Source organism: Lagenorhynchus albirostris, chromosome 1 (genome assembly GCF_949774975.1).
Source record: "Lagenorhynchus albirostris chromosome 1, mLagAlb1.1, whole genome shotgun sequence".
Lineage (NCBI taxonomy): Eukaryota > Metazoa > Chordata > Mammalia > Artiodactyla > Delphinidae > Lagenorhynchus > Lagenorhynchus albirostris.
Window position 1 is genome coordinate 45324202 of NC_083095.1, and position 27730 is coordinate 45351931.

Sequence of the window (27730 nt, forward strand, 5' to 3'; positions counted from 1 at the left end):
CCAAATTTTACAGATGAGAAAATAAGCTCGAAGACAATTACAAAAAGGAAGTCTGATTTTACAAACATCAAGTATATACAGCAATCCTAACATTTTAAAAATCCATGTGCCAAACATCTCCTGACTCACCCACTTCGATTCCCCTAGGGCTCTTATATTAGGCAACAGCGGCCTCTCATTAAAAGCAACTGCCACCCATTACACCCAAAGGTGCCCAGAGCTTTTAATACTTCAGCTACATTATAAGTTTAAAAAGGCAGTTGTGTGCATGTATGAGAACAAGGGGTATATGGAAACTCTGTACTTTCCACTCAATTTTGCTATGAACCTAAAAGTGCTGTTTAAAAAAAAAAAAACTATTAAAAAAATAATATGGAGTTCCCTGGTGGTCCAGTGGCTAGGACTCAGCACTTTCACTGCCGTGGGCCCCGGTTCAACCCCTGGTTGGGGAACTAAGATCCCGCAAGCCATGTGACTCGGCCAAAATAATAACAATAATAATAATAATAGTAATAATAATAATAAGGCCGTTGTGAATTAGCATAGAAAACTCTGAGAGACAATAATAGAAGGGAACAGATTACCCGACAGCAAAACAGCTATGAAACCTTAGGCAAGTCAAAGTCTAATGTCCAGCTCTACAAAACTGAGAAGGTGGATTAGAAAACTACCAATAAATCTTTTACTACAAAGATTCTATTAGTCTTTTGCAATTCATTGCTTCTATGAGAAAACACACTCACTCCATCAGAACTCAAAAATGTGTTTTTTTCAATACAAAAGATTGTCACATTCTGTATATTACCTTTATCAGCTTCAATCTTCAGTTTTTTAGCCCCTGTTTTCTGAATTCCTTCTACTTGGTCAGGTTTAATCAGATCAATAACCTCTCTCTTATCCACCACAGGATTTGAATCAGCATTATCCATCAAAGGAATATAAGTTGTTGCATGAATAAGGGGTTCATCTACCAAGACTGTAATTTAAGTTCAACAAAATCATAATTACTCAGCATTTTTTATAACAGAGTAATTAAATAACATGTAAGCACAATTAAGTTTAATGATAAATGCAGTTATTTTCAAATCTCTAATACCAGCTCAATTTGGCTTTAAATTCCTATTTTATCATTTAACAACTCAAAACACTCTTCTAATTAAGAAATACCAGTTCAATATTATTTTATAGCATATCATTTGTATCACACATCTCCTCTAATAGTATCTGAAAATTTCTTCTTATACATCCCTATACATTTTAGTTAGTTCTCATGTTTCTCCTGATTTAACTAAGAATCCATTCACATTTAATTAGTGCTCAAGGAAAACTATTAATTTTTAATGTATGTTGGTACTTTACTGACCTCTTATTCCAATTGGTTAATTCCTGAGTTTTTTTCCTTGCTAGATACAAAATTAGTCACTGCTCCTTGCAGATATCTTCTCATTTCTAATAGTTATGCCTCTAACTTATATGGTACATCTTACTACACTGTTAAAACTTCCAGAACCACATTAAAAGTGGAGGAAGGAAGGCTTCTTACTTTGTTCCTAATTTTAATGGGAAAAGTTTGAATACTGAAGTCTGATATCTGTTGGTTAGAGACAAAAACTTCCACACCCATATGGAAGTCTCTCTATATCCCTACCTTAAAAAAGAAAAAAAACTCTGGGGCACATACAGTTCTTTCATTTAAAATGTATAATAAGTATTTAATATTAACAAATATTTTGTGATAATATTTTTCTATACCTGATTGCTTGATATATCATAATTTTAATGCAAATAACAGAATTTCATCTTTTCCCTTGCCAATTTTACTATTTTCTAGCACTAGTTGATATCACAGCCCAATATTATAAAAATCACTGTTTTATCTATGTAAATTTCATAGCTAAGTCTTCTGTGGACAATTCGGAACAGATAAAAATTGCTCCATCACTTTTAACTGGATGCTTCTCATACACACATGCAAATTATGTTTAATAAATAGTTAGGAATGTAGGGTAATGATAAATTTAACTAATGTTCTCAAGCATAATCTTTATGTGATATTAAAAAGTACAAATATTTCAGGAATACTTTTCTTCTATAGAGTTTATATGCTATTAACATTATTTTCAAAACTCAAGAATGAGAATATTTATAAATGCTTCTGTCCTTTTATAAATTTCATATGAAGGTCTTCACCACAAACTTATAAATGCTTCTGTCCTTTTATAAATTTCATATAAAGGTCTTCACCACAAACTTATACCCTAACCATCTGTCAAAGCACCATGGGCTTGTATTAGTTTTAAAGCTGTTATGGTACATATTAAGCTGGAAGTTAAAGAGCATGTGAGGTCTCTAGGTTCCTTGTCCTAGTGGACTTCTCTAGAATTAGTATTTATAAAATAGGTATCTACACATTTCACCATTTTCAGTCTTTTGCTTCTTTGATGAAACCTTCTTCTTTCCTGATCCACCTTCTTGTTTAGTCTCTTGATGCAGGGGTAATGGTTCTTGCTTTTTTGACGGTGCCATAAGAGGTTCCACCTTTTTATCCTGATCATCTTTATTAAAAATAAATGAAAAATCATCATAGCAAACAATGAACACACCAGAAAAGATTCAATTATTAATGAATACTTCCTAAAATGCTTTACCACCAAAATTTTAAACTCTGATATACAATTCTCTCACTTATTCTAGCTTTCTTACTCTGCCACATATGCTCTTTAACTTCATCAGGACTTCTAGTACTTGCTCCTTCTTTTATATCCCATTTCTCAGCCACTCCTAGCCCTACTCAGCTTATAGGCATGATCAAATCCCTTATCATCTTAAAAAATAAAACCCTTCCCACCACTGTAATCCCTAGCCCCCCACACCCATTTCCTTTTTATACTGACCAAAGAACAGTCTGTACTTCCTTTCCTACCAATCATTTCTCAACTAATTGCAACCTGATTTTTCTCTCTTCCATTATATCCATGAAAGATTTTACTCAGGTCCCTAGTGTCCCAAATGCCACATTCTACCAATAATATCCTTTAATCCTTATTTGAATTCTATTTAGCATTTCATACTATTGGTCTCTACCTCTTTAAATTACTCTCTTCTCCGTTATGCTAAGTGAAATAAGCCAGTCACAAAAGGACAAATATTGTATGATTTCACTTATATGAAGTACCTAGAGTAGTCAAATTCATAGACACGGAAAGTAGGATGGTGCTTGCCAAGAACTAGAGAGAGCGAAGAATGGGGAATTAGTGCTTAACGGGTACAGAATTTTAGTTGGGAAAGACGAAAAGTTCTTGAGATGGCTGGTGGTGATGACTGTGCAAGAATGTGAATGTACTTAATGCCACAGAACTTACACTTTTTTTTTTTTTTTTTTTTTTTGCGGGACGTGGGCCTCTCATTGTTGTGGCCTCTCCCATTGCGGAGCACAGGCTCCGGTCGCACAGGCTCAGCGGCCATGGCTCACAGGCCCAGCCGCTCTGCGGCATGTGGGATCTTCCCGGACCGGGGCACGAACCCGCATCCCCTGCATTGGCAGGCGGACTCTCAACCACTGAGCCACAAGGGAAGCCCAGAACTTATACTTTAAAATGGTAAATTTTATGTTACATATATTTTACCACAATAAAATAAATAAAATTCAGCTCCCATGATAATTCTTTTCTTACACTTGGAATATTCCTTTGCAGTCTCCTTTGTAAGCTGTTCCTACTGAATACCTTATACACTGGTATTCTTCAGGATTGTGTCCTCATTTTAAATACTTTCCTTGAATGATCTTCTCTACACCCACGACATCAACTACTACCATCATGCTTAATAAGGCTTCTGAATCTGTAGTCTAGGCTTATGCCTCTGTACTTAAATTTCCTACTGCATCCTCCCTATGTAAATAGCCCCTATAGGCACCAGAAACGCAAACTGAAAGCATTCTCCTCTGGGCACACATCCACTCTCTCCCCATTATTCCCTCTTAAAGCTATCAACATTTACCAATCAGAGCTTGAGTAATCTTTTCTACAAAGGGCTGAACAGTAAATACTCTGGTTTTGTGGGCCATTTAGACTCTGTCACAACTATTCACCTGCTGTTGCAGTGTGAAAGCCAGACACAGACATACGTTAACACATGAGTGTGGCTGCATTCAAAAAAACTTGATTTATGGACACAGAGGTTTGAATTTCATATAATTTCCATATTTAACACAATATTACTCCTTTAGTTTTCTTAATCCATTTGAAATATAAAAACCATTCTTGGCTCATGGGCCATAAAAAACGAGAAGCAGGCCAGATTCGGCTCACAGGTTGCAGTTTGCCTACCCTGACCTAACTTAAAACTTGGAAATTATCTTTGATCCTGCTTTCTCCTCTATCTGCCATATCCTATGCATAACGTTAGTCATGTCATTTTTGCTTTGCAGATCTCTCTAACCTCCTTACTATTTCTTCTGTCACTACCACAGTTCAGTCCTTCAACTTAACTCTGGAGAATAATACCCTCTTAACAAGTGTGCCTATATTAAACACTGCCCTATGAAACTTGTCTTCCCTAGTTCTGCCAAAAATACCTTTCTAAAATGTAAATCAGGCCATGTAAACTAAGCCTGCTTGAAAATCTTCAACAATGGCCAAATCACAACATCCCAGCTCCTTAGCATTGTATACAAAAATCATCATGATCTACCCACTCCATTAGCTTTTCAGCTTTGTTTCCTACCACTCCCCACCTCCCATTTCATGGTTCAACAATACACTGTACTCTTGCATCTTTAATGCCTTTATGCATGATCTTCTGCCAGTGGGGAATGAGATCCCACTATTTGCTCGATGAAGTGTTTCATTCCGGAAGACCCAGCTCAGGCACTGCCTCCTCTGTAAAGCTTTTGACCCATGGTCCCCATAAGCACTAGGTGTTTTGGCTCCGTAGTATTTCTATACTTTGTATTTTTCTTATATAAGTCACATTTCATTATTGACTTACATGTTCTTCTGTCCCCTTTACTCTTATTTCTCTAGTACGATGCTTGATCAGAGCTGGCAAGCAAATATTTAAAATCCAGTATAACTAACTTAATACTACATAAGTTAAGATACGAAAACAACTTAATAGTGAACACAAGTCCTTTCATACAGAGCAAACTGTTTGCAATTTCAACCATCAGCACACCATTTCTCATGTCCTTTCTGTTGTACCTATTAAGCTCTCTCCTTGGAACACCCTATCCACCAAGAAAAACTAGCTAGTACTTATTCAACCTTTAAGATTAACTTTAGGCATCACATGCTTTAAGTGGCCCACCTTAGAACTCCAACACTGGTTTAGACATACCTAGCTCATTATACTAAACTTTTTATATTATAATAACCTATTTCTCTTTGTATCTACAACTAGCATGAGGCTACCTTGAAAATGCACACTTCATCTCTGCAGTCCTAGTACCTAATCTAATGCCTAGCACAAAACACATGTATTATAAATGTTTGCAAAATTAATCAATCAAAGGTGAAAATGATATCTGATTTTTCTTTTCATCTTTAATTCCTATCACACTGATTAGAAAGTACTGGTTGAAATAAATGTGAACATTTCTAACTACTGATATTTACAGGTCCTCAGTGGTTTTATATATTTCTATAATATATTTTATATATTTATATTTTATATATATAAACAGATTTTATATATTTCCACTAAAGGCCTTTTCCATATTTGTAATGTGAAATTTAGTTTTGAACACTGTTTTATGCTCAGTACTTAATTCTTTCTATCAGCAATTAATGAAAGCAAACACACAGTGAAAAGGATAATGTTCTCGATTTCAGATTCAGTATTTAACATTTGTGTGCACACTTAACAAAGTATCTGAACTTCAAACTCTGAAGTTATTAAAACAAATATAACCACGCAATAAAGTTGAATAGAATACAATACCGCTTCCATTTTTAGACTTCTTCTGCCCTGGTTTCTTCTTTGAGGCAGCGGCTTCCAAGGGGGGGGTGGGCTGTTTAGTAACTGGGACAGGTTCCACTTTTTTGCATGGAATCTTTGATACATCACTTTCTTTGGTGACCTGTTCTTCTAGTACAGGCTTGTGTTTCTTTTCCTTCTTCTTTCTTTCTCTAACACTACTTGAACTTTCAACCACATTCAGTGGAACAGGTACAACTTGCTCATCTTCCACAGCCAAGGCATCAGATAATTTAAAGTCCCGGGGTACACTCTCAGAATCAGATTCATGGAGGTTCCCATTTTGGAGTTCTTTCTTTTTATTCTTTTTCTTTTCTGCCTTCTTTTTATCTGTTTTGGTAGGAATAAGCTTTTGTTCTCTTTTCTGTTTTGCAAGAACTTCATCATATAATGTTTCTTTCATGAAAAGCCAGAAGAAGAGGAAAATTACTGTAATAACTACTGAAGGAATAAGAACAATAAAATATGTTGACTCATAAAACTCCATGGTGCTTTTGTTAATGTGATCCTATAAAACCTAAATGTGAAAGAAGGAAGAAACAAAAACCTGAGTCAGTCTTATTAAACACAAAAAATCTCTGTTCTTTCAAGTGGTATTTCATATTTAACCTGATCTACAAATCTGAACAGGTTTTTTAAATCACATACTGGATTACTTTGCCAAATACAATTTGAATATACTTTTTAAAAAATTTTGTGGTAACTAGGAGTGTAACACAGCCTTCCCTTTTTTTTTTTTTTTGGTGGTACGCAGGCCTCTCACTGTTGTGGCCTCTCTCGTTGCGGAGCACAGGCTCCGGACGCGCAGGCTCAGCGGCCATGGCTCATGGGCCCAGCCGCTCTGCGGCATGTGGGATCTTCCCGGACCGGGGCACGAACCCATGTCCCCTGCATCGGCAGGTGGACGCTCAACCACGGCGCCACCAGGGAAGCCCCCAGCCTTCCATTTTTAAATCATGTGGAAAGGTTCTAACGGAAGGAAAAAAAAACTTAGCCATTCATTACTTTTTCCCAAAAAATATCCACTTTTGACACTATTAGTATTTAGTTTTCCTCTTACTGTACAATGTTCATGAATACTACTATACGTGGAAATAAAGAGGCATTAACTATTACCAACACACTAGATATCTATTAAAAGTACCACACTCTTAACTGCAAAGAAAACAAAGGTGGTTCATTCCTCCACTTAAAGATTTAAGTCCATTCACAAACTGTGAGCACCTTTATTCCAGTTAACTAACAGCCTCATGACATGGTGGGCTACAACAAGGATATGGAAATATAATACAGTAAAAAATCAAAATGTTAGGATATGTCATTTGGCACTAAAATAAATTACAAATAAGATGCTTTTCTCAATTTTTTTCAAGGTACCTCTTACTGTAAAAAAAAAGTTATACTGCAAAAACAAGGGCAATCACCATCCTCTCTTAATAATGTTTAATTAAGAAGCAAAATTTTTAATGGTATTAACACAACCCTGGACTTACTAAGAGAAGGTTTTAACAAGAGGAAGGGGAAAAGGAATCATGTGCTAACAAAATACTAAAAGGAACTTTATACAGAATTGTTCTTCCCTGATAATTCATGAACTATCCAAGATTTTTAATTTATTAAACATATTTTACTGTGCCTGTTAGTGGTCAACCAGAAATGCTTTTTAAAAGATGTTTGTTTGTTTGTTTTGTGGTACGCGGGCCTCTCACTGTTGCGGCCTCTCCCGTTGCGGAGCACAGGCTCTGGACGCGTAGGCTCAGCGGCCATGGCTCAAGGGCCCAGCCGCTCCACGGCATGTGTGATCCTCCCGGACCGGGGCATGAACCCGTGTCCCCTGCATCGGCAGGCGGACTCTCAACCACTGCGCCACCAGGAAAGCCCTAAAAGATGTTTTGTTTTTGATTTTTGTTTGTTTTAACATGACCACCTACAGGCTACAAAGCCTGTTCAACTTGGCTGGGGAATTGGGGGAGAAAAAGGACAAAACAATGACTTAGAACTCTATGGATTTTTGCTTTGAGGAAAGAAAAGAGGCTAAGGCACTTAGCAGCAACCACAGATGCTGAAAAAAGGTCAAGTCAAAGTCAGAAGGGCTTTGATGAACAGCAAACTGCACCCACATGCAACTTAAGTCTTAGGAGAGCAAAATCTATGATGAAGCAGAGCAAGAAGCAAACGTTCAGGGAGAAAAGAGGCCATGAGACCACAAGAACTCTGAAACACACATTCCTCAAATGTTCTGATGATTTTTCTAGGTCCCTTTTCCAGGTCCCACACGAGCCTGGAAGAATCATGATTTCCATTTCTGGATTTTTCAGGAGATTCCCTTCACACAATTCAATTCTCAGTCATGTGAGCTCTTTCTGCAACTAGGAGCAGCCCAACCAAAACACCAAGGCAAATTTAAAGTCAAGAAAGTGTTTGCGTTGCTTTAATCCAACATTCCCGATTCTTTATCCCAAGAAATTTACAAAGAAAAGCATATATAAAGATGTTCACAGCAGTATTATATATAATACAAAAAACTGAGATAGAATATACAACATCAGAATGGGTTAAATTAGCAAATATCAACTCAATAAAACACTGCTGTTAAAACTGTAAATACTGAGACTTTCTTAAATTCAATTAAATACCGAATAGTCAAAATCACAGTTTTACTTGTATGATCAAAACATCTCATGTATAATACGTTATTGAGATGAATATGTAAATTAAAGAGTTGTGCCATAATCATGGGTGCAGTCTCGCTTGCCTTAATATTTTAAATTTTGTTAGTTTAAGAGAAACTCATAAAAGTTTTAATTCCTTGCTTTTTTTTTTTTTTTTTGCTGTACACGGGCCTCTCACTGTTGTGACCTCTCCTGTTGCAGAGCACAGGCTCCGGACATGTAGGCTCAGCAGCCATGGGTCTGGGATCTTCCCAGACCGGGGCACGAACCTGTGTCCCCTGCATCGGCAGGAGGGCTCTCTACCACTGTGCCACCAGGGAAGCCCCAAATATTTTTAACATACAGTTCATTGCTCAACTTTTTAAATTTTTTCTACATTAAAACAGAAATTTAAGTAACCATGCTGAATGCACAGTATTATACTTATAAAGTTTAAATAAACACAAATCTTAAAAGAACCGTTACTTACATATTACAAGGAAAAATGCAAGCAGTTTGATAGGTATACTATTGAATTTCAAGTAAATGTAAGAATTTTGAAATCTCTTTCCTTACTACCACAGTATTTTAGTTACTCTTGTCTCTGACATCATTTTCTTTAAACTAAAAGAACATTTAAAACAAATGACACCAAAAAACTAATTTTTTAAATTATCTGTGCTTCAATTGATAAAAGTATGTCAACTGGAGTGACTCAAAAGAACCAGTAAGAAAAATATAACAAAAATCCAAGACTGAAGTCTGAACAAACTGAAAGTCAATTTTTTTCCACGGATGTATACCGAACAACATACAAGCAAGCATATTTGTAAAGAGCAAGCAAAGATTTGAGGGAAAGGTAGTTTTCAACCCAGGAACACTTAATTTCTTAGAAGTTCCTGTATAAATCTGTAATGTCCGAACAACTAAATGAATATACCTTTAAAAGATATACAGGCACCAAGAGTAGCCTACAAGAGCTTTATCCAATGTACAACATAGTTATAATATTACTAGAAGTAGCTGTGAAACCTAAGCTGAAAGCTCTTATCACAGGTTCTTTGTAAAAACAGAGTTCATGGGCTTCCCTGGTGGCGCAGTGGTTGAGAGTCCGCCTGCCGATGCAGGGGACGCGGGTTCCTGCCCCGGTCTGGGAAGATCCCACATGCTGCGGAGCAGCTGGGCCCGTGAGCCATGGCCGCTGAGCCTGCGCGTCCGGAGCCTGTGCTCCACAACAGGAGAGGCCACAACAGTGAGAGGCCCGCGTACCGCAAAAAAAAACAGAGTTCGTAAGTTAAAAAATCTATCTGTAACCTGATCATGCTGAATCTAAGTAGTCTGTATTCTAAACATGCCATGTTTCTCTTCCTTTAAATCCATAATAACATCTTATGTTGTTTTTTTAATGTTCAAGTTAATTTTTTTGAGGAAAACTTTATTTATGGAAGTACCATACACTGATAAAAAGTATATTCATGGACAAGTATCACTTACTCAGATTTCCATTACACAACAGAAGTTAACTACAGTATTTTCTGAACCCTTCTTGGTAAAATGTAACATTAAACATTATGGTGTCACTAACCTTCAAATAAAGTATGCATGTCATATTCCAGATATATCCTGAAAAATAATAAATTTTAAAATTGATAAACGGCAATATAATAAAGCACTAAAATAAAGTCAAGAGTCTTGACTTTTGGTCCCAATTCTGCCTTGGCTCCAGGGGTCTCTTCTTACATAGGTCTAAAGTCCAAACTACTTAACACGATCTTGGAAATGCCAAGACAAAAAATTTAAGTGGTTCCAAGTTGGTGGTGCCCATAGTGCATGTGGCAAAAGTGAATGCACATCTTCTTTGGTATATTGCTCCCTCAAGCCAGGAACCTCAAGATTTCCAAAGAAGACTGTCATCCACATAAGAGCCCACAACACAAAATGACAGAAGCCACCATGAGCAAGAGGCAACAAAAATAAACTAAGGAATCACATCCCTAAAGATTCAAGATACTGGAATTAATAGATATAGATTATAACCTACACACATAAAGAAGAGGTAACTGGAAAAATGAGCAAAGAACAGAAACTATGGGCTGGGCTTCCCTGGTGGCACAGTGGTTGAGAGTCCGCCTGCCGATGCAGGGGACACGGGTTCGTGCCCTGGTCCGGGAAGATCCTACATGCCGTGGAGCGGACGGGCCCGTAAGCCATGGCCGCTGAGCCTGCGCGTCCAGAGCCTGTGCTCCACAACGGAAGAGGCCACAACAGTGAGAGGCCCGCGTACCGCAAAAAAAAAAAAAAAAAAAAGTAACTGGGTAGATACGAATCAATTAGGACTTCTACAAATAAAAATTAGCATCAAAATTTAAAATCCAATGGATAGGTTAACACAGGTGCAAGGACACCAATTAAAATAACTATTTCAATAGGCTAAAGTGAGAGTGAATTAAGTCAATGCAGATAGAGGACAAGGCAACTATTAGAGCATGGTGAAGGACTTCCCTAACAGTCCAGTGGTTAAGACTCTGTGCTTCCAATGCAGGGGGCACAGGTTCAACCCCTGGTCAGGCAACAAAGATGATCCCACATGCCACTTGGCGCGACCCAAGAAAAAAAAAAAAGAGCACGGTGAAAGTGAGGAAGGAGTCTAAGACAACTAACTCCTATGTTTCTAGCTTGGCCGAAATCTGTAAATTATGAAATCACATGTCAAGTTCAAGACAAGGAATAGGTTTTTGTCTTAGAGTTTTAGATATGATTTTGAGGAAATATAAACTACAACCAGCTACAGAATATCAGCAGTCAACTGAGTAGACAAAATCAGCACTAAGAAGGCACTACAGGTTCTAAATTGGGGAACAAAAAGGAAAAACTTTTTTCCTTTTCCTGCCTTCCTATAAAGGCAGGCCACAATGCCTGCCCTTATAGGGCTAACATTCTACTAAAAGGAAGACAGTCCAGCAGTTAATATACAGTATATGAGACAGAACACAACCTGACACATTTGACCAAGAACAATAAAGACAATGTGGTTCAAGTATAATGAACAAGAGGAAAAGTAGTAGAAGATGAGGTTAAAGAGATCATTTGAAGGGGGCAGGGCGCAGTGAACAAATCATGTAGTTTTTTTACAGGCAAATGGAAGGGCTGTGGCTTGTACTCTGAGTAATATGGGAAACCAACAGAGGGTTTTGAGTAGAAAAAGGGTATAGGGAGAAGGTGACAGCAGGGAAAACTTAAGAGACAACTGAAGTAATCTAGGCAACAGATGATCAGAGCAAGCAGGTAGCAAGAGGGGTAGTAAAAAGTAGTCAAATTCTGAGTACACTATGAGGGTAGTGAAAAGATGATTTGCTGAGGACTGGAAAATGGGGTGTGAGAGAACAAGCAAAGACAAAGACAACTCCAAAGCTTTCAGACTAAGCCAAAAATAAGAGTTGCCCTTTACTGAGATGGGGGAAGTGTGGAAAGGACATGGTTGGGGTTAAAGACCAGGAATCAGGTTTTAGACAGGTGGAGATATCCAGCAGACAGCTAAACAAAGAGTGCTTAGGCAGGTGAGGAATACATGCTAAAAATATAAATTTAGTCATACTCAGCATATAAATTATATTTAAAGCCATAAGCTTGGATAAAATCACCAAGGGAATGGGTATAAACAGAGCCCAGATCTCAAGACAGAGCCCCTGGACAATTCAACAACAGGAAGATGAAGAGGAACTTGCAAAGGAAACAGCGAAGGAGAAGTAGAAAGAAAATTAGGAGAAATGTCACCCTTGTTGCTAAATGAATACATTATATTAAGAAAGAGAGATTAATCAACTTTGTCAAATGGTGTTAGTAAATAAAGTACAGTAAAAACTATTGATAGAAATTGACTATTGGATTTTAGCAACAGAGACATTAGTGGTGACTGACCAAAGCAGTAGAGTGGTGGTGATCAAAACCTGACTGAAATGGAAGTCAAAAGTGAGAACTCCAGCAGGTGTGAACAACTCTTTGGAGAAGACTTCCTGTGAAGTAATAAAAGAAATGCAATGGAAGCTGGAGGGGAATATGAGGTTGGGGCTTTGCTTTTTAAAGTTTTTAAAGACAGGAGAAATAACAGCATGTTAATATGCTGATAAAGATGATCTGGCAGAAGCAGAAAGACTGATGATGCAAGAGAGTGAGGGGTGAGGGACAATGTTCTCAAATGGCAAGAGGAAAAGAATTTGGTGTACAAATTCTGAAGAGACTAGCCTTAGACGGAAACATAGGCAAGGAGGTAGATACAGTGTAGAAGTCTGTAAAAATTATCCTCCTAATGCTACTACTTTCTTAATGAAATGGGAAACAAAGTTTAGTTCTGAGTAAGGGTGGAAAGGGTGGCGCTGGTGGTCCTATAAAACACATTATAATTATTACATTGTTATTTTTTACTTATAAATTTTGTTCATTTTGATTCTCCACTTAAATTTAAAACTTTGGAGAGAATACAGGGTGCTTAGCAGTGTTGCACAAATAGATTCACTGACTTTAAATGAATTTATGACCCACCTGAGGAAGTACATAGTATCAATAAAACAGAGCATAAAAACCAAACCTGAGCCTCAATGAGGTCTACTCTTCCAGCTCAAGTACCTTGCCTACAGATATTTCTCTTCCTCCTAAAATCCTAGAGCATTTATTCTCTATGTACACATTCATAGCGTTCTATGAGATAGGAGATAATTGTGTAACAATTATAGGAAAGTAGCAATATACTGCAGTGTGATAAAAGATAAAAGAACAGAAAATAATGGAACTCAAAACCTAAAATAGATTCAAATTGATTTTTAAAAATTTAAAAATCAATTTATCTGATCGTTCAGATCAAATAGATATCCAGACAGATTAAAATTTTAAACTTAAGAAAATGTATAAAGTACTTGGAAGAAAAACACACAGAAAAAGTAGATTCACCTTATATTGTACAGCTATATATGTTTAAAAGTTTACATGTATATTAAGTCTACAGTAAGTTTTTAAATACTTGATTCTACAAATAAATAAGAAAAAGACACCAATGAGAAAAACAAATTATTAATCATTTACTGAAATAGCCATCAAAATATAAAAACTTACCTAAATTTCCATTCTCTACACCAAAAGTATAATGTCCCCAGAGCCCACAATACAATTATAAAATTATCTTTTAAGATAAGAAGAAAAACATTCAAAGCAACCAAAAGATAAGATAATCTAGCAAATCAAACACTGAGTTGCCTGACATGGGAAGTCCATTTACAACAGCTTTTCTAAAATTAACTTTACATATTACACTGAAATCTTAAAGCTGAGGTGCAATTTCTCCTTGTAAACTGCAACACGTACTTGTTTCTATGACTCACACCTTATTAACATACCATTTAAGTTATTTCAGCAATACCCGTTCTAGAGAACTGCTACCCCAGTCTGAAACAAATCCAACTAATACCAGAGATGAATAATAAAATTTCACTTCTCCATTAGTTATCATGTCACAACACGTGAAACTTCTATTTCGTTTTTTTTTAACCAAACTTACTTTTTTTCCTTTAATACAAGACTAGATAAATCAGTTTGAACAGCTTCTCCAAGAAAATGAAAAGTATCTGTGTAGCTGGTAGCTGCTGAGAGTTATACCAATATCTTTCAGACTTTTGCTTACCCATCAAGCCCCAACTAGTCCATTTTCCCAGGAAAAGACACTGCTCATTTAAAAACATATCCACAGGACTTCCCTGGTGGAGCAGTGGTTAAGAATCCGCCTGCCAATGCAGGGGACACGGGCTCGAGCCCTGGTCCGGGAAGATTCCACATGTCATGGAGCAACTAAACCCGTGCGCCACAATTACTGAGCCTGCACTCTAGAGCCCGTGAGCCACAACTACTGAAGCCCGTGCACCTAGAGCCCGTGCTCCGCAACAAGAAGCCACTGCAATGAGAAGCTCACACACCACAACGAAGAGTAGCCCCCACTCGCCACAACTAGAGAAAAGCCTGCAGGCAGCAACAAAGACCCAATGCAGCCAAAAATAAACAAATCAATAAGTAAATTTTTAAAAAATTAAATTAAATGAATAAATTTAAAAAAACATACCCACAGGAGATAACCTGGTTAAAAGTTTATTCTGTAAAGAAAGCTAATTTATGATAACTTAAGTAGACAAATTAAAAGCTTTAATACCAAAAATTTAATAATACATTTAAATAATCAGTATTTCAAATCAATATGTAAAAGTTTCCAAAGGTGAAGATAAATCGTCAAAATTGTTCAAAAATTAACACCGTTCAAAAATTAACATTAAAACATGAAGTTCACACCAATGATGTAATTGTAAAACAGCTATACCATATATACAAGACTGCCTTCCCCTAAAATCTAGTCTTGACCTACCTTTACTTTTTCACAAGGCCTCTGAGTTGGAAAGGGCCATCTAATTAAAACACTGGACCCAGCTGAATGGTCAGTGAGCCTATGCTTATGAGGAATCAGCACCTCCCATAAGCTCCTTTCACAAAAACATTAGAATATTCTTCATAGTTGTGATCCAAAATCTTTTCCTCCTGTAACTTCTCCTTGAGGCCCTCTAAGTGCCCTAGCCTCCTCATCTATGTCCAATCCCACTACAACAAGGCAGTCCTAGTAATGTATGGTACCAGTTAAATTTATCAACAAACAGAAAACCTACTTCAAACCCTATCATCCTTTAGGAAAGTTTTGCTAGGGTGTTAAAAGTTGAACATAATAGACTGATGAAATAACTCATAAGTACATCACCGTAGGTCACTCAACAATGAAAGTACTAAAATAATAAAATGTTATATTTATTCTTGCCTATTCCTAAAAAACACATAATACTTAAGATCATTTCACAAACTAAACAGGAAATGTAAATGACAAGCCAAAATCGTCAAATACTACCCAAAAAAACTCTAAGGGAGCTATTGGAAAAGCTTCACTATAAAACAAGAATCTTTACATCTTGCCCAAGAACTGTCAAATAAATGCAACATAAAAAGCCCCAAATACATGTGAAAAATTTAGTATATAATCAGAGAGCTATTTCAAATCAGTAAGTAAATCTATGGATTATTTAATAAATAGTATCAGCACAAATGACAGCCATTTCAGGGGAAAATTCAGCCCCTACCTCAATTATATATGGATCAAAGTTTTAAAGGTTAAAAAGTTAAACCATGAAAAAACTAGAAAACAAGTGTATTTCTTTCAATCTAAAATAATTTTGTTTTGTAAAAGGCTTTTTCTATGTCTCATGTAAAACCCAGAGCCATAAAGGAAAAAACTGGAAAATCTGACTAGAAAACATTGTAAAGACTTTATGGGAAGAAATAAGTGACTAACTCAAAAAAGACAAAGGTCTGGTAGGCTTAACTTACAAACATCACCTGAAATGTGAGAAAAAGATGAACCTGGCCGGAGCCTGTTCGCATCAACTGACCAGAGTCCACGAATTCCACGCTCCGAGCCCGTCCAGATGGCCCCAACCCCCAGCTTTCTGTCCTTTGAAAACACTAAGAATAATATCCCTGCATCAATTTTTACTAGAGCCAATTACCTGTCATGCCTGGAAATGGTATCATACCCAGATTGCCCTTAGCCCCAATAACCATGAAGTCCACATCTATAAGAAGTTGGGAGCCAGTGGGTGAAAATTCATGAACCTCAAGCAGCACAATGGACACATCACAGGTATCGACTGCGCTCCCAAGAGTGACCTCATGGTCACTTGAGGGGCTGACCGCAACGCCTACGTCTGGAGTCAGAAAGATGGTATCTGGAAGCCAACCCTGGTGATCCTGAGAATTAACAATGCAGCCACTTCTGTCAAGTGGTCCCCACTACAGAACAAATTTGTTGTGGGCAGTGGAGCATGACTCATTTCTGTTTGTTACTTCGAGTCCAAAAATGACTGGCGAATAAGCAAGCACATTAAAAAACCCATTCGCTCCACAGTTCTCAGCTTGGACTGGCATCCCAACAATGTCTTGCTGGCAGGAAGATCCTGTGATTTCAAATGCAGAGTGTTTTCTGCCTACATTAAAGAAGTGGATGAGAAGCCAGCCAGTACACCCTGGGGCAGCAGGATGCCTTTTGGTCAGCTGATGTCAGCGTTTGGTGGCAATGGCACTGGCAGCTGGGTGCATGGGGTCAACTTCTCCGCCAGCAGGAGCCACCTGGCCTGGGTCAGCCACAACACGGTGTCCGTTGCCGATGCCTCAAAAAGTGTGCAGGTCTCAACTCTGAAGACAGAGTTCCTGCCCCTCCTGAGTGTGTCCTTCATCTCGGAGAACAGCATCATGGCTGCTGGCCATGACTGCTGCCCCATGCTCTTTAGATGCAACGACTGCGGCTGCTTGACCTTCGTCTCCAAGCTAGACATCCCAAAACAGAGCATCCAGCACAACATGTCGGCCATGGAGCACTTCCGCAACATGGACAAGCAGGCCACAACTGAGAACCACAACAAGGCCCTGGGGATGCTGCACCAGAGCAGCATCACTCAAGTGTCTATTTATGAAGTGGACAAGTAAGATTGTCGCAAATTTTGCACTACTGGCATTGACAGAGCCATGACCATTTGGCATTTCAAGACCTTAGAGTCTTCTGTCCAGGGCCTTCAGATAATGTGAAGCTGAGCGAGCCTCCCAAATCCAGCACGAGCATGGACAGGCTGCACTGGGCAGCTCCGCCATTCACATGATGGGGAGAAGAGCCAGCCGCCAGGAAATACTGAAGACACATATGGCGCAAACCTTGTTGTGTGTTTTGTTTGAGGATAATTGGTGAAAGTGTTGGTTTTTTAAAAGCAGCAGTGATTTGGGTTTTCTTTTTTGTTTTGCTCTTTCATTCTATTCTTGACGAAAGCTTCTCTTTAAGCAGATTATGGAAAACTGTCACACTAACTTAAAGGAAGGGGTGGGGGTGGTATGTAAATTGTCTGCTAAAAAATTAAATAAAAGTACTGAACATGGAAAAAAAAAAAAGATGAACCTGAGAAAGGTTAAAGGACACGTTTAGAAGATTCCTAGGGGGAGAAAAGATATCCAATAAATACACATACAGTACAGTATTAACCCAAAGAGGAACACACCAAGGCAGACTGTAATCAAAATGACAAAGATCAAAGATAAACAGAGAACACTAAAGCTATACGGGAAAAGCAACAAATAACATACAAGGGAACTCCCATAAGGCTATCAGCTGATTTTTCAGTAGAAGCTCTGCAGTCCAGAAAAGAGTGGCATGATATACTTAAAGTGACAAAAGGGAAAAACCTACAACCAAGAATAGTCTGCCCAGCAAGGCTCTCGTTCAGATTTGACAGAGAAATCAAAAGCTTTCCAGACAAGCAAAAGCTAAAAAAAGTCAGCACCACCAAACCCACTTTCCAAAAAATGTTAAAGGAACTTCTCTGGGCAAAAAAGAAAAGGCCACAACAAGAAACAAGAAAATTATAGAATGAAAAAGCTCACCGGTAAAGGCAAACATAAAGGTAGGAAATCATCCATACACAATGCCAGTAAGGAGGTTTAATTAAAAGACTGAAGTAGTAAAATCATCTATATCCACATAAGCAGTTAATGGATACACAAAACAATTAGATGTAAACTATGTTATCAAAAACAGTAATCAGTGGAGGGAGAGAGTACAAATGCAGGGTATTTTAAATGCATTTAAAATTAAGAGATCAGCAACATAAAACAGTCACATATATATATACGTATATATATACACATACACTGCTATACAAAAACCTCATAGTTAGCTACAAACCAAAAATCTACAATAGATATACACACAAAAAAGGAAAAGGAATCCAAACATAACATGAAAGATAGTTATCAAATCACAACACAAGAGAACAAAAGAGGAGGGGGAAAAAGACCTACAAAAACATAATCCAAAACAATTAACAAAACAGCAGTAAGAACATACATGTCAATAACTACCTTAAATGTAAACAGACTAAATGCTCCAACCAAAAGACACAAACTGGCTGCATGCATACAAAATCAAGACCTATATATATCTGCTGCCTACAAGAGACTCACTTCAGATCCAGAGACACAATCAGACTAAAACTGAGGGGATGGAAAAAGATATTACACACAAATGGAAATCAAAAGAAAGCCAGAGTACCAATACTTACACGAGACAAAACAGACTTTAAAATAAAAACTATTGCAAGAGACAGAGAAGAACACTACATAATGATCAAGGAATCAATCTAAGACGATATAACATTTGTAAATATATATGCACCCAACACAGGAGCACCTCAATATATAAGGCAAATATTAACAGACATAAAAGGAGAAATAAACAGTAACACAGCAAGAGTAGGGGACTTTTAACACCCCACTCATATCAATGGACAGATCATCCAGACAGAAAATCAATAAGGAAACACAGGCCTTAAATAACACATTAGGTCAAATGGACTTAGTTGATATTTATAGAGCGTTCCACCCGAAAGCAGCAGAATATACACATCCTTTTCAAGCACACCTGGAACATTCTCCAGGACAGACCACATGGTAGCCCACAAAACAAGTCTTGGTAAATTTAAGAAAACTGAAGCCATATCAAGCATCTTTTCTGACCACAATGCTATGAGACTAGAAATCAAGTACAAGAAAAACACTGCAAAAAACACAAACATGCAGAGGCTCAACAATATGCTACTAAACAACCAATGGATCACTGAAGAAATCAAAGAGGAAATTAAAAACATACCTGGAGACAAATGAAAATGAAAACACAACAGTCCAAAACCTATGAGATGTAGCAAAGGCAGTTCTAAGCAGGAAGTATGTAGCAACAAAGCTTACCTCAGGAAAGAAGAAAATTCTCAAATAAACAACCTAACATTAAGCCTAAACCAACTAGAGAAAGAGGAACAAACAAAGCTAAAGTTAGTAGAAGGAAAGAAACTGAAGATCAGAACAGAAATAAATGAAATAGACTTAAAAAAATAGAAAAGATCAATGAAAGTAAAAGCTGGTTCTTTGAAAAGATAAAGAAAATTATTAAACTTTTAACCAGACTCGTCACGAAAAAAAGGGAGAGGGCCCAAATCAATAAAATCAGAAATGAAAAACTAAAAATAGAGTTGCCACATGAGCCTGCAGTCCCACTCTTGGGCATATATTCAGAGAAAACTATAATTCAAAAAGATACATGAACCCCAACGTTAATAGCACTATTTACAATAGCCAAGACATGGGAACAACCTAACTGTCCATCAACAGATGAACGGATAAAGAAGATGCGGTATATATATACAATGGAATACTACTCGGCCATAAAAAAGAATGAAATAATGTCATTTGCAGCAACATGGATGGACCCAGAGATTCTCATACTAAGTGAATTAAGTCAGACAGAGAAAGATAAATACCATATGATATCATTTATATGTGGAATCTAAAACATGACACAAAGCAACTCATGTACGAAACAGAAAAAGAATCGCGGACACAGAGAACAGACTTGTGGTTACCAAGGGAGAGGAGGGTACAGGGGAGGGATGGACTGGGAGATTGAGATTAGCAGATGCAAACTATTACATATGGAATGGATAAACAACACAGTGCTACTGTATAGCATAGGAAACTATATTTGATATTTTGCAATAAAGTAAAACTGAAAAGAATATGAAAAATTGTATGTGTGTATATATATGCATAACTGGATCACTTTGCTGTACACCTGAATCACTGTAAATCAACTATACTTCAATTTTAAAAAATCAAATTTAAAAATAAACAAATTAAAATAAAATACAACCAGAAAATTTTTTAAAAAGAGATCGATGTAAAACAGTTTGCAAGTGACATCTCCAAATAAATACTGATTGTTGACCCTTAAAAAAAAAATTTATAACCATAGATTCTTAAATTCACATCTACAGTCTCTGCCAGTCCAGAACACCCCCAATGTTTCTACCAAAAATATGAACACAAAAATGGCTCCAAGGCCATGAAAGCCTCTGGAAAAAAAATCCTTCTACCCAGTCTGGCCTGAACAGTACAGTATTTTCAGATACCCTCCTGTTGAAGGTGAACTTACAATAAAAAGAGAAGAAAATCAAAGATACAAACAGGGATTATATCCCCAAGAATTCCAAATAGAATAATGTGGAGGACTATAAAAAATAATTTTTTCAGCTATTAGAAGCATAAATTAAATCATACATATGGGAAAAAAAATAACACTCACATAAAAGACCAGAAGGTAAAAATTAAAGAAACTGTAAATTGTGTATAAGCATCCACAAACATATGTGCATACACAGACATGCAGACATTAAAAACTAAATGAACTGATAATTATACACAGCTGAAGAATTATCAAACAGAAAGACAGCTTATAAAAACTGGCAATGCAGCACAAAGGAATACATTAGGGAAAACATGAAAGAAAAACTAACAGACATGAAGGAAAGAATGAGAAGGTCCAATAAATCAAATGGGAATTCAAGGAGAGAAAAGAATCAAGAAAGGTAATATTTGATGACAAAATGGCAAAGAATTTTCAAAAACTGCTGAAAAGATATAAATCAATTCCAGAAGGGCAACAAAATCTGGACAGCATAAATAAAAATAAACAAACCGAAATATATGTGTAGGAAAATTATATAACTCAAAAGATGCAAAGTAGGTCTTAAAAGCAACATAGAAAAATTACCTATAAGAGAATAAAATTAGACATATATTACTCAGCAATAGAAGCCAAAGGATAATGGAATAAAATCTCCATAAAAACAATGACCACTAACACAGAATTCCAGATCCAGCAAAACACTGGAATATTCACTTTTCAGAAGCAATAAAGTCTATCAGCTATGTGTAACAAATTTAATTTAGCAAACAATTATAAATACTTAATCTAAAATTTAATAATCTAGCATGTAGTTTCTGTAAATGAGCAATACTTCTTCCTACCAGAATACAATTGAGAATATTACCAAATTCTTTCATTAGGGATCACATCTAACCTTTTTCTTAATAAGCTTTTCAGGAAGCCAAGGGGAAAAGTGCTAGTAAAAAATTTTCTGGGCTTCCCTGGTGGCGCAGTGGTTGAGAGTCCGCCTGCCGATGCAGGGGACACGGGTTCATGCCCCGGTCTGGGAAGATTCCACGTGCCGCAGAGTGGCTGGGCCTGTGAGCCATGGCCACGGCGTCCGGAGCCTGTGCTCTGCAACGGGAGAGGCCACAACAGTGAGAGGTCCGCATACAGCCATAAATAAATAAATAAATAAATAAATAAATAAAAACAACGAGACAAGAAATAGTGCTCTCCTACAAAGTCAGGTGTTTTCATTAAAAAGAAAAAAAAGTTAAAAAAAAAATTTTCTCTCTGGTCCCTCAATTACAGTGTTCAGAGCTTCCAAGTATAAAATCATATAAAATTAGGACAAAACTCCACAGCATTTTACAATCAAGTACACTAATTAAATAACAGTAAAATCCTGATTATCTTTTCTAAGACTATACAATCTATTCTGAAGTTTACATTTCAAGTTCTACACTTCTACAGTCTAAATTTCAGTTTTTACTTTAACAGTATTCCACAAACTCCTAACTGTTATTTAAAAGAAAGCAAAGAGACACAAAGTCCACACAAAGAACAAAATTGTGAATCAACAGCAAAATCTTATACATATTCAAAATGAAAGCATATACAAATAAGGATAGTAAAATAAGGTAGGAAACTACTTATATATTTTCATTTTCCTATTTTTTTATGAAACATTACCTCTGTTAATAAATTATTAACCCATGGTGAAGTTAAAGAATCTTAAAATAGTAAGAAATTTTCCCATCCCCATTCACTGAAATCAAGCAGCACTTGCTTTTATACTCACAATCTTATGTAGACAACTTCTAGTGAAATTGTACCTTGAAAATTATGGTTCAAAAAAAATTCACTAAAGATTTTTACTTACTTGTTATACAAGGTTTGCTTTATACTACTGAAATTTAACATGCCAAATCAATGACTCTCCTACCGATCTGTATGTTCTCTCCCAAATACCTGCAAGCCCAACACAGTCAGTGCTCAACACATAGCACTGTCAGATTTTAACTGGCTAAAACACAACCAGCATGAATCTGGGAAGAAAAAAAAGTTTACTTCATTAACATAAATAGCTTTATACAGGTAGCCCTTATGATTATGGATTTTCTTTCAAAATAACCTTCATAAATATAGTTTACATCAATCCCATTTGTGTCCACCAGTACTGTGAAACATAAAATCAGGGACTTTTTATCATAATATGGACTTCATTATAATATTCTTGAAGCTGCAAAAGAAGTATATAACAGAAAAATAAAAATCAAAAAGTCCTGATAAAATTACCATTAATTGGAAATAAGTACATACTTTGTATTTTAACATTTAAACCTACAACAGCAGCCCCCACCAAAAAAAAAATTTTTTTTTGGTTGTTGGTTCCATTCTTGATATTGTTCCCAATAAGCAACCAAAGCAAAAAACAGTGAGAGAAGTTAATCTAAGAACGATACCCAAGAAAAACTCTCATCTCTAGAATTTCACTAAATGAATTCCCACATTCTTAAAGTTGGTTTATAAATTACCTAGTTACAAAATTGAAATACAGTAAGCCTTCAAAATTTGTGATTGCCAAGACTCCCTTTCAAACAACAGAAATATAACTGAAGAGGTTCAAAGGTGATCAGTTATTAGAAACCTAAAATATAGCACCAAAAACAATACTTAGGAATAAATGCAACCAAGGAGGTGAAAAATCTGCACACTGAAAACTGTAAGACAATAACGAAAGAAACTGAAAATGATACAAATAAATGGAAAGATATTGTGTCAAAAGAATAGTGTGTTCATGTACCAAAGAATTTTAATACTGTTAAATGTCCATACTACCCAAAGTCATACAGCTACAGATTCAGTGCAATCCCTATCACAATTCCAACAGCACTTTTTACAGAAAAAGAAAAACAATCCTAAAATTCATATGGAACCACAAAAGACTCCAAACAGCCAAAGCAAACTGGAGAAAGAAAAAAGCTGAAATAAATCACACTTTATTTCAAATTATACTACAAAGATACAGTAATCAAAACAGTATGGTAGTGGCATAGAAACAGACAAACCAATGGAACAATAACCCAGAAATAAATCCACTCATATACAGTGAACTAATATTTGACATGGGAGCCAAGAATACACAATGGGGAAAAGATTGTCTCTTTAATAAATGGTGCTGGGAAAACTGAATATTCACACACAAAAGAATGAAACTGGACCCCTATCTTACAACACTCAAAAATTAACTCACAATGGATTAAAGACATAAATGTTAAGGCCTGAAACCATAAACCTCCTAGAAGAAAACACTGGGAAAAAGCTCCTTGACATTGGCCTTGGCAGTGATTTTTCGGTGTATGACACCAAAAGCATATGCAACAAAAACAAAAATGACGAGTGGGACTACATCAAACTAAAAAGCTTCTACACAGCAAAGAAATGATCAACAAAATGAAAACGCAATCTACAGAATGGAAGAAAATATTTGCAAACCATATGCCAGATAAAGGATTAATATCTAAAATATATAAGAAATTCATACAACTCAAAAGCCAAAAAATATATATTTTTTTAAATGGGCACAGGACCCGAATAGACATTTTTCCAAAGAAGGTATACAAATGGCCAACAAGTACATGAAAAGGTGCTCAATATCACTGATCATGGGGAAAATGCAAAGGTCAAAACTACAATAAGATATCGCCTTACACCTATTAGAATGGCTATCATCAAAAAGACAAGAGATAACAAGTGCTGGCAAGGATATGGAGAAAAGAAAACCTCTGTGTACCACTGGTGGGAATGTAAATTGGTGCAGTCACTGTGGAAAACAGTATGGAGGTTCCTCAAAAAATTAAAAATAGAACTACCACATAATCCAGCAAACCCAATTCCACTGGGTAAATATGCAGTGGAAATGAAATCAGTATCTCAAAGAGATATCTTCAACATGATATCCATGTTCACTGCAGCATTATTTACAACAGCCAAGACATGGAAACAACCTAAGAGTTCACTAACAGATAAATAGATTTTAAAAGTGTGATACATATATACGATGGAATATTATTTGGCCATGAGAAAGAAGAAAATCCTGCCATTTGCAATATCATGGACAGACTTTGAGAGCATTATGCTAAATAAGACAAAGAAAGACAAATACTGTATGATATCACATGTGGAATCTTGAATTCATAGTAACAGAGAAGAGTGGTGGTTACCTGGGGCTTTGGGGAGTTTTTTTTTGAGGGTACAAACTTGCAACTAGTACATTAAAAAGTCCTGGAGATCTAATGCACAGCAGTGATTACAGTCAACAATAATGTATTATAAACTTCAAAGCTAATAAACTTACACAATGTTATGTCAATTATACCTCAATAAAGCTAGAAAAAAATGAAATACAGTCACAAGTAGAGGTCCTTATCCTACAGCCATCTTGCTCTGAACACTGTGCTTAGAAACCATATTTATACAACCTCAAAAGCCATGCAAAGATAGATACAGCACTGCCTTCAACAGACAGTACACAGCTGCCAGGATCCTACATTTCAAGATCCCCGAAAGACTTCTGCTTTCCCCACTATTAGAAGATGCCTGAAAAGGTTAAGGGAAAAAAAAAAAAGTAAAAGTAAAAGCTATCATATACTAAAAATAGCAGAAAGCAATCGAATTAAAATAGGTGAACTCACTGTGTGTAAATTCAGACAATGTCACTAACTAAAAAATTTAGGAGCATCGAAAGTCATTCACTATAAACAAGTCATTTCAATGTCTTTTTTTTTTAATAAAAGGTTTACTAAATTAGGAAAAATCAGAATGTCTGATTTTGACAAAACGCTTGATAATGTATACAAGCTATCCTTGGAAACAAGATAGGTAAGTACTAAAACATGGCCAAAGAGTAGGAGAAATTAGAGAATATTTAATAGGTAATAATAGGTAATAATCATATCCCAAAGTTGCCAATTAATAGTTTAGAAAGAGGATTATTATGTATCAGACTCTGTTCTTTGCCTGACCTTAGTCACATTTTAATCCATCCATTACCCTGATAATACGACAAGCTTGCCAGTTTACAAAGATGTGCTGAACTCAGAATAGGAGAACAAAGGACAAACCAACTAAAAATGTTTCACAAAATAAGATTTTTATTTATCCTTTGCTACCAAACTCTTTCAGTTCCCTAGCTGGAACAGCAGGAATTCCAATAGCTATCTCAGATAAGGAGGGATACCATGTTATTACAATCTACAGACCTACCTCATATAATCGTTCAGTTAACTGGTTTTCATCAAATGACTCTTGAAAAGTACTACTTTTCAAACTACTACTATAAACATTAGTTATTATTCGCCTAAAATACACATAAAATAAATATTCTATGAAGAATAAAAATTTCAACATTATAATTTCAGCTAAAGGTACACTCAACAATTTAATCAATACAATGGTATCCAGTTGGAACACATCATATGTATTGATGTACTGCACACATTTGGATGAACTGAGAACATGTGCTTTGTGCACATACTGCCAAGCAAGAGGGATGCAAAGCTATCATCTCCTACAACTCTTCAGTATTTTCTGCCTGTATTCTATTTCCACATTGCTTAAAGGACTTGTGTTTGGCCTTTATTCCACTAAAAGTGCTTATCTGTACCACAATTTGACTTTTAAGTGCAGACTGAATGTAAGATAACCCTGAGCTCCAGAAAGGTTGAAATTGGTGAAAAAAATAGTATAATAAGAATAGACTTTCCAAAGAATTACACCTCATCAACCACCACCACAACCAAGTTTTCTCTTCCTCCTTTGGCAAGTATAATACAATACCCCTTCATTTTATCACATTACATTTTTTTAAAACAAATTTATTTATTTTTGGCTGCATTGGGTCTTCATTGCTACACGCGAGCTTTCTCTAGTTGCAGCGAGCGGGGGCTACTCTTCATTGCAGTGCGCACAGGCTTCTCATCGTGGTGGCTTCTCTTATTGTGGAGCACAGGCTCTAGGCATGCAGGCTTCAGTAGCTGCAGCACACGGGCTCAGTAGTTGTGGCTCATGGGCTCTAGAGCACAGTCTCAGTAGTTGTGGCACATGGGCTTAGTTGCTCCGCGGCATGTGCGATCTTCCCGTGTCTGAGACACGGGCTCAAACCCGTGTCTCCTGAATTGGCAGGCAGATTCTTAACCACTGAGCCACCAGGGAAGTCCCTATCACATTACATTTTAAGATCAAGTATATTTATTTACTTTCAAAGTGTTGCTTACGCTTGTATAAACTCATCTTCATTTCTAGATTAATATTTTCCTATGTGTAAAAATTGGTTGAGATACAACAGAGCATAATTTCCCATTAAAAATGAATGAAAATATGCTTTGACAGATACACACTACCAATAAAAACAGATAACAAAGACCTACTGTATAACACAGAGAACTATATTCAATATCTTGTAATAACCTATAATGGAAAAGAATCTTAAAATTTATATATACAAAAATATATAATACATATATATATAACTGAATCACTTTGCTATATACCTGAAACATTGTAAATCAGCTATACTTCAATTAAAAAAATTAAGTTTATATGTAGGAAAAAATTAAAGGAAATATGTTTTCATGTAATGGCTTTTCACTTAGCAGAATTTTCAAGAATGAATTCAAGTCATTAAACAAAGGATACATATATTTGATTCCCAAGTTTGGAACAGTAAGCAACAAGAGTTCAGACAGCAAGGGATACCAGTGCTACCTCAAAAAAGAAAAAAATTACCCAGCCTGAGTTGGACTAGCAAGGGATACCTGTACTCCAAAACAAACTAAAGAAACATAGGATGAGTGAGATGAACTAGCAGCAACAAGAATCATACTTCAAGGCTTTAGGATTTTAATTGACTGTAGTCATAACAAATTAGTGTGATACTAAAATCAAACTTATTCTATAAAGTTGAAAAACACCCAACAAGATTAAAAGAGGGCAGGGAGTTCCC

The 27730-nt window shown here is 36.4% G+C and overlaps 1 protein-coding gene and 1 pseudogene across 7 annotated transcripts in view; one reads left to right on the plus strand and one right to left on the minus strand.

Annotated features, from left to right (window-relative positions):
• Positions 1–27730, minus strand: part of KTN1 (kinectin 1) — a 118933-nt gene that overhangs the window by 72543 nt on the left and 18660 nt on the right. For 6 of the 7 annotated variants that reach the window (XM_060142182.1, XM_060142177.1, XM_060142172.1 and 3 more), the window contains exons 2-5: positions 10213–10250; positions 5941–6493; positions 2418–2555; positions 806–976 (exon numbers count right to left, since the gene is read on the minus strand). In XM_060142182.1, the coding sequence (XP_059998165.1) occupies positions 806–976; positions 2418–2555; positions 5941–6463 (832 nt within the window). In that variant the 5' untranslated portion in view covers positions 6464–6493; positions 10213–10250. The remainder of the gene's footprint in view (positions 1–805; positions 977–2417; positions 2556–5940; positions 6494–10212; positions 10251–27730) is intronic. The other variant, XM_060142153.1, reaches the window with a different exon arrangement.
• Positions 16216–17285, plus strand: LOC132530052 (actin-related protein 2/3 complex subunit 1A-like; annotated as a pseudogene).